The sequence below is a fragment of the Triticum aestivum genome, chromosome 5B (genome assembly GCF_018294505.1).
Source record: "Triticum aestivum cultivar Chinese Spring chromosome 5B, IWGSC CS RefSeq v2.1, whole genome shotgun sequence".
Taxonomy (NCBI): domain Eukaryota; kingdom Viridiplantae; phylum Streptophyta; class Magnoliopsida; order Poales; family Poaceae; genus Triticum; species Triticum aestivum.
Window position 1 is genome coordinate 292,202,912 of NC_057807.1, and position 7,431 is coordinate 292,210,342.

The window sequence follows — 7,431 nt, forward strand, 5'->3', positions numbered from 1 at the left end:
ATGCTTTGTACTTTCAATGAACTTTTATAATATATTTAAAAAAGACACAGGATCAGACAGGTTTGCATGGATTTTAAAGCAGCTAGATCGTGTGGTGGCCAACTTATATGAGACATAGATAATTTTCGTCTAGATGAGAAATAGCAGATCCAAAAGCTTTCGGTTGATGACCACTGGAAGAACGCTTCTTCATTTAGCTTGTTTGGGCGTGAAAATTATTCACCGTGATCTGCCACAAAAAATTACCCAAGTCTCCACAAATACCCATAGTATACCAACTTCGCAATGCCAAGATAGAAATGCTACAGCAGTTGCATAATAACATTACATTTGTTGTTGTCTTCTACGACAGAGATCAACTAGCTCAGGCCATACAACCTCCAAGGTTGATCTTCGAACTACAAAATCAACCCCCAACATCTCAAGAACATGTAAAAGTTCGTGCCCTGTGTCTAGTTAATTGTAGTGAGAGGAACTCTCTCCATCTCAATTGCCAAATCTAAGCGCTTCGCGTTTCCAGTCACGAGTTTCGACGGAGTTCTACTGTCCCTGAATGACTTGACGAGGTCTTCCAGTGGAGTTACCAAGCCCTCGATCGATTGGCTGCTGGGGATGTTAATCTGGCGCCTTGTTGGTGTTGAACAAGTTGGTTCATCCACCTGCGTTAAGTAATAAAACAGAGAGCGCGTTAAGAAACACTAGAAAGTCTGTTCCTACCAAGTTGATAAACAAACTGGCGCCCAGACTGACCTTGTAGTCATCCCCCAATGATCTGTTGGCATTCCCTGATATCCCCAACGTCTTCTCATGGTGCCTCCTTTGAAGGTCACCAAGCTGCATCTGCGATGCGGTGATGATAGGTCTCACAGTGTCACAGATCCCACGGTCCAACCTTAGTGAATCTGGCAAGATACAGTTTGTAGGGAATGTAAATGCAAATATTCAGTCTGAAAAGGGAGCAACTCTACAGTGAGATAATACAGTACCGTCTATAGAGCAAACAAGAGCTTCGCTTGAAATATCATTATCTTCAAGAGCAGTGCTGACAGCAGATGAAAATCTCATGTGAAGTTGGCTGTTTGCCTCATTTCCATCGCTTCATTCAAAGGAGACAATTTTAGCATAAATCAAGTTTTCTCATCTTCAAACTAATCAGTGTGGCAATTATAATTACCTGATGACTGAACCTATTGTTTCTGCATTGCTTCTTCCAAGTACCAGTATTGAATTTTGCGCATTGCTCCACTGTTCTGAGCATAATTGTGTCCTTGTTTTACTGGAGAATGGGGAATATCTGTTACTTCTTGTGTTAGAGAAATTCAAGATCTTGTAGGCACTGTTAGAAACTTACCACTGCTGGAGATTCTCCACCAAGCAACATTTCTTCTGTTCAACAGAGGATATGTTTCTGTGAAATGCCTCTTCGGTTGTCTCCACGTAGGCTTCCCATTGCTCACTCATAGAAGATGTGAAATCATGAAACTTGGTGGTTTCAGTTTGCAAACTGTTGGATCGCTCAGAAGCCGTCTTAGCAAGGCTGCTTATGTCATCTCGAACCTAGTGAAGTGACCACACATCAACAAGTTTTCAACCCGAGGGTCACAAGTAATAATGTGTGCACTGGCGTGAGCGAGCACAAGGTCCACAACTGTAGCCTCTAGATTGTGTGGCGCGATCTGAATATTAACTGATGGAACGAAAGTGTGCTAGTACTAACAAAGTAGAATGCGCATACCATATTTTTCTTTCTAGCATTTGATTCTGCTAATAACCCTGCTACCTTCTCCATCAGATACTTCTCTTCATCAGCGGCACAGACCTAGAACCATATTTTTCATGTCAACAGATATTGAACTATGCCTAATAAACTTTCAAAGAAATCGTTAGTGCAGAATTTACATATTCTACAACTAACGATTACCTCAAACTTTGTTTGGAGCTGGAGAAGTTGCTTTTGATGTGATGCCTGCGATTCTTCTAATATCCTTTTGAGTTCCAATGCATGAGCATCTATTGTTCTAAAGAAATTCATTGTAGTTGCTGAGATAGACTTTGTTCTCTCCACATTTCTAGTGAGTCCCTGTTTGAGTGTGACAGAATTTCTTAAAACAATTGTAATCACAAGTGAACATTTGGAGAGAATTAATAATTAGCATTGTGGTAAACCTCATGCTGCTGTTCAACTAATGTACTTAAGCTCTCTTCTTGCTGAGAGAGCCCATTTTGTAGCCCAATGAGTAATTGGTCAGCATCAGCTAAGAGGCCCTTCAAACGCTGCAGGAATCAAATAAGACAAAGTTTACCAACAAACCATCACAGTAAAACTAGAGCAAGGTATTCAACAAACCACAGAAAACAAATATGCTAATGAAGTGTACTTACATCCTCCAGATCAGATGTGTGTGCGCTAACTTGGGCATTCAGCTTCTCAGAGCTTAATTGGGATTTGAGGTTGAGCTCATTAGCAAAGCCATGCAATTCTGCAATCCTTGAACTGAAGCTCTCTTTCATTTCTCTTACTTGATTTTGAAGTCCTCCAACAACCTATGGAAGTTTGCAATGGTTAAGCTTATAGATAATACAATTGTAGAGACATGTCTTTGTGCTAGCATACCTTGCCCTTCGAGGTGATAAAAGATTGCATCTCCTCTTCAAGTACTTTCAGTTGGCTCTCCTGTTGAGAGACCGAAGTTGAGATGTTTCTATGCAAGATATTCATGTCTTGAGTGAGCTGAGAATGGAAGTGTCCAACTATATTTTTGTTTGCATCTTCAATCTTGCCCTTCCTTTCTGAAAATCATAACATGGATGTATATCATGAAATTTGAAGCGAAAATATTCCTCTTGATTTTTCTGCTTGAAAAAAGGATATTTAAAGTAAAAAGGAGGAGAATGGGGGGAGAGGGAGGAAAGGAGATGAACCTAATTTTGAAAATAGCCCAGATAGATCATCTGTTGTATTCTCCAGCTCAGTCCGAAGCGTGTGAGCTTCATCAACAAGAACTTTTTCTAAAAAGGTTTTTAAAACCAAAACACAGATGGGTAAGCAAAACACCTTTAGCCACCAATGCAAATATCTCGAAGCAAAATAACGGGCTAGTGAAATAAAGGAGCCCACATAATGAACAGTACATGGACAGTAACGTGTAAAGGGCTGCAGTTTGTTCCCAGTTTACAGTGTTGGCCTTTGCGTATGTAATGAACTTCCTCCATGAAAACAATGTAATGAACTAGTGAAATGAAGTGAACATGGACAGTGTAGTATAAGGAGATGCAGTGTGTGCCCAGCTCAGTGATGAGCTTTGTATGTATAGTATAGGCATACATGCAGACCGACAAATCAGATAGTAAGGTAAAAAAGAATCAATGTCTTGTACATGATAATACTATACATGGATTAATTCTTAAGCATATTACAAGATAACTCGTCTATCATGCTTGATAAACACTAACAGAAACTTAGAAGTGGGTTTTTTCTCTAACCTGTTTTAAGAAGATTTTCTATCAGATACTCCTTCTCTTTTATTGTATTGTTTGCCTGCATATACTTCTCTTCAAGGACTGCTAGGGCGCACTCAGTTTCCTGCATCCTTTTCTGGAAATGAATGAAAAAAATATGTAAATACAAGAATGATCATTCAGTCATTCCATAGGCATATGACAAGAAAACATCTGTACCTGCAATGTCTGAAGCTTATCGCTTAAGTCCGCACTTAACACTTTCTGAGAATCGTACAGTCCTTGGAGCTCATCTAGTTGCTGTACAATTATAAATCATAATTTTAGTTTTCAAGTCAGTAAGAATTGCAAATCCACCTCACTACCAAGAATAAAGGTATACCTTGTCTTTTGACTCCAAACCAAGCTCTAAACGGTCTAGCTTCTCTGACATAGCCTGAAATGTTTATCCATCATACTCAAGCAGAATATTTACAGCCTGGTATACATGTATAATTAGGACGAAGTGTATAGTACCTTCTTTTCAGCTTCATCGGCTAGGTATTGTTCCCCTGGAATATAAATACCATTCTTTTCCCTAGCAGCATACAGTTCTGCCATAGATAAACAAGCTGAATAACTATAGCGACTTAAAGTATATGGCTTTCAAAATGGCCTATGCTCAAGGTGAAGAAAATGTTTGCGGAAAAAATAATTTATTTCCAAGACAGATCCAAAATCAATCAAAATCTCCTCACTAGGCCTAGCATTTACATATGTGTTTTTATGATTTGTGTGGTGATCAAGGGACTGGAATTGGAACCTCAGAAAAAAATAGATGTTAATGATAATTTAACTTGATGAATGTTATCTCCTTAAAGATGTTTAGGTGTGTGGTGGCAAACAATTGGTATGAAAGCACTTGACTAGATGTCAAAAATATGAGAAAACATGCAAGTAACACCTCATAATTATGAAACATTACGCTCGGGATAATTATAATTATGTTTCAGAAACAAGCTTATGATCAGCATATGGTTTAAAGAAGAGATGGTTGCATCGTGTTTTCATGAAGTTGATAATGTCATATATTCAGGCACACTTCTAAGGAAAAACATACCTTGCTTGAGGCGGTCCATTTCGAAGTATAAATCTTTGATGAGTGCAGATTTCATCATCTTCTGATTAACCTGGAAAATCATGCGCACATAATTAATTTCAACTATCCAAGAGGAAAGATGACTTTGTCATTCAGAATTAATTTAACAGATACAAGAACCCAACCTCTGGTTTGTTCTTGATATTTTTGGCACGGTGCGCATAGTCTAGTGTGCTTAATGTCTCATCAAGGCAATGCACCGAAGGCGCAATGGTTGCGATGATGCAAGTCTTTGTCTTTCCACCCAAGGAATCTCTTAACAATCTCGTCAACTTGCTATCTCTGCGTGACAAAACAGAGATGTCAGGTGATCAGCATTTTATTGGTGTGCCATGATTGAGCAGATTTCCATAAGGAAGCCCCATAAAAGCTTGTGTTTACCTGTATGGTATGTGACCAGAGTGCTCCACGAGAGTATTAATGACACGCCCAAGGGTAAGCAAACTTTTGTTGATCTCTCCTGCTTCTCTGGCTCGGCCCTGTAATAGATGACCACAGCGTAAGTATATCGCACAGCCTGATCATAGTAGGGAAACAAAAGTGAATGCCCCAAGGCGGAACTCACATCTCTAGCACCTGACCGGGATATGTTCTCTGAACCAGCAAGATCAACAAGGTTAAGCTTTCCACACTTGATCATTTCTTCACCCTCTGGTGTGCATTCCTTGATATGGATGGTGATTGAGAAAATAGAGTGTGACCGACTACTTTGCTTGTTGAGGAAAGTTTCAGCGGTTTTCCTTTTGCCAGAACCTCTCTCAAGTATCTTATATATCTCACTGGCTGAAGAAACTACCTCTTCCTCCAGTCCCCTAACAAAAACTCCTCCCTTCCCATCTTCCATGAGTGCCATGGGCTTCTTTGATTTGTCATCTGAGAATTTAGACTCCTCTGGAGCTAAAAGATCAGTGAGTTCCTCGTTATATAATTCAAGAAATGAGACCTTCATGCTGTATTCTGCACTCTGTGCCTCGAGAATATCAAATATTCTCTTGACAGCCCTTGGAATAACACCAGCATCAGATGGAAGCTCGCCATTCTACACAAACACAGCAGCAGTTATAACTGATACGGAAACACAGTGCATCAACAACATCGGTATATTGTGAACTATGAATTACCTGTGTTTTGCCCCCTCCTCCTTCCATTGTGTATGTTTTTCCAGTTCCAGTCTGCCCATAAGCAAATATTGTGCAGTTGTAACCATCCAGAACTTCACCAACAAGTGGAACAACGGCATGGTTGAACACATCCTGCTGTTTAGACTTTGGTCCGAACACCTACATTCATATGTAATGGAGTAATTAGACAATTGCCATACAACTTGAAGTAAGTGAGGATGAAACAGTTTGAATGGAGAATTTGTAAACCTTGTCAAATACAAATGTTCGATCAATCTGTTTGTTTGCAATGTTCTGGGCAGCGGAAACCTCTCGCCTCTGCTCGTTGCACGTGATCACCACAGGAGTGTTTATGCTCAGCTCCTCCTTGTTTAAAGGCCTACATCGGCAATAAATACCCAAACCATAAGTTTACAGCCCACTGGGACAGTTACACATTGTTCATGATCCTAATTACTTGAACAAAGCAAAGACAGTAGCAACCAGGCTATGCATATATGGTTATATACACTAACTATAGAGCCGACAATCTTCACGACAAACAGAAATTGGTACTCTACTTTCTAGTTTTATCAAATATAAAAATTAGCACGCCAGATGTATCCACCAATTCACAGATGTATCATTAAGCTGCTGTTGTCCATTTGGGCAATTAACACTAGTGATTCATACAGACTGCCGTTCACGGAGGACACCCATGAATTAATATCTGCACTGACTTGCAAATTCGGTAGATCACCATGTAACGAACAACCAGCAAAAAGAGCATCGAATGCTACAAATGCGAGAGCGGTATGACACCCCTACGTACACAGATCCTATATCGTAAGTTTAAAACATACGAGTAATTCGTGGATGGATGCGTTAACAAGGCAAGCAATTGAAGGAGAAGCAAGGGTTTTGGTCTGACGGAGGCGCTCCCGTAGTATATATACCTGCATCTGAGGAGGACCTGGATGTTAACTCCGCCGCCGCCGCCGCCCCCCTTGGCAAGGGAAGGGGAAGGGGAAGGGGAGGAGGCGACGATGGCAGCGCCGTTGTTGAGCGTTCGTTTGGCCTTGGTGGAGGAGCGCGGGGTGTGGGAGGGGGACGGGGACATGGAGACGTAGGAGGACGCCGCAGCAGCGTCTGCTGCTGGTGCCCTGCGAGGGGTGCTGGTCTCCATCGCCGGCCGGCAGCTGCAGCGGGGGATCGGAATTAGAATAGGGAAACAGAGGCGACGAGAGAGGAGATGAAATGGAACGGACTGGATCGGAGCAGAACCCAGCAGATCGTTCGTACCTCGACAAGGGAGGGGAGCTCGGAGACGGATCTCGGGCGGCGCCGGCGAGCGGCGGGCGGAGAGGAAACGGAGAGGCGGAGGGGATGGGGGAGGAGGGTTTGGTGCTATGTCGGGTTTGAATTGGTTTGAATCGACCGGCCGGCGTGGCTTATACAAAGCGTAGTGAAGTGGAGGTGGGGAAGGAGGGAGCCGTTATACAACAAGAAAAACAAAACGGAAAAGTGGGATGGGAGCACGTCGAGGTCGTGCGGAGCGTGTGACTCCGGCTCCAATCTTAATTCAAAACTTGGTCACACACCACAACTTGGTCCGACCCGACCGTTGGGGGCGTTCCAAATGGTGCACTCTCGAATTCAACCTGAAATGGTCACACACGCACACAGCCGAAGTTCCTAGGTTCCAATTTTCAAAACAAAAAGAAAGTTCTTAGA

At 41.9% G+C, this 7,431-nt stretch overlaps 1 protein-coding gene across 1 annotated transcript; it reads right to left on the bottom strand.

Annotated features, from left to right (window-relative positions):
- Nucleotides 1-242: 242 nt before the first annotated feature.
- On the bottom strand, nucleotides 243-7,178 carry LOC123111460 (kinesin-like protein KIN-5A). The gene is made up of 23 exons (XM_044532264.1): nucleotides 7,000-7,178; nucleotides 6,654-6,896; nucleotides 5,968-6,097; nucleotides 5,719-5,877; nucleotides 5,163-5,636; nucleotides 4,979-5,076; nucleotides 4,723-4,879; nucleotides 4,559-4,628; nucleotides 3,976-4,052; nucleotides 3,842-3,895; nucleotides 3,679-3,759; nucleotides 3,484-3,595; nucleotides 2,923-3,009; nucleotides 2,615-2,790; nucleotides 2,383-2,544; nucleotides 2,167-2,274; nucleotides 1,922-2,080; nucleotides 1,736-1,819; nucleotides 1,352-1,557; nucleotides 1,175-1,276; nucleotides 987-1,096; nucleotides 751-902; nucleotides 243-659 (listed from the first exon to the last, which is right to left on the bottom strand). The coding sequence occupies exons 2-23, from the start codon at nucleotides 6,881-6,883 to the stop codon at nucleotides 453-455; spliced, it is 3,195 nt and encodes a 1,064-aa protein (XP_044388199.1). The 5' UTR covers nucleotides 6,884-6,896; nucleotides 7,000-7,178; the 3' UTR covers nucleotides 243-452.
- Between the last annotated feature and the right edge of the window lie 253 nt (nucleotides 7,179-7,431).

Excerpts from the sequence above, each read along its gene's own strand:
- LOC123111460 (XM_044532264.1), bottom strand. The coding sequence starts at position 6,883 with ATGGAGACCAGCACCCCTCGCAGGGCACCAGCAGCAGACGCTGCTGCG. Across the intron at positions 3,896-3,975 it reads CCGATGAAGCTGAAAAGAAG|GCTATGTCAGAGAAGCTAGA; the intron begins GTACTATACACT and ends TAAACATTTCAG. Across the intron at positions 2,791-2,922 it reads TGGGCTATTTTCAAAATTAG|AAAGGAAGGGCAAGATTGAA; the intron begins GTTCATCTCCTT and ends TATGATTTTCAG.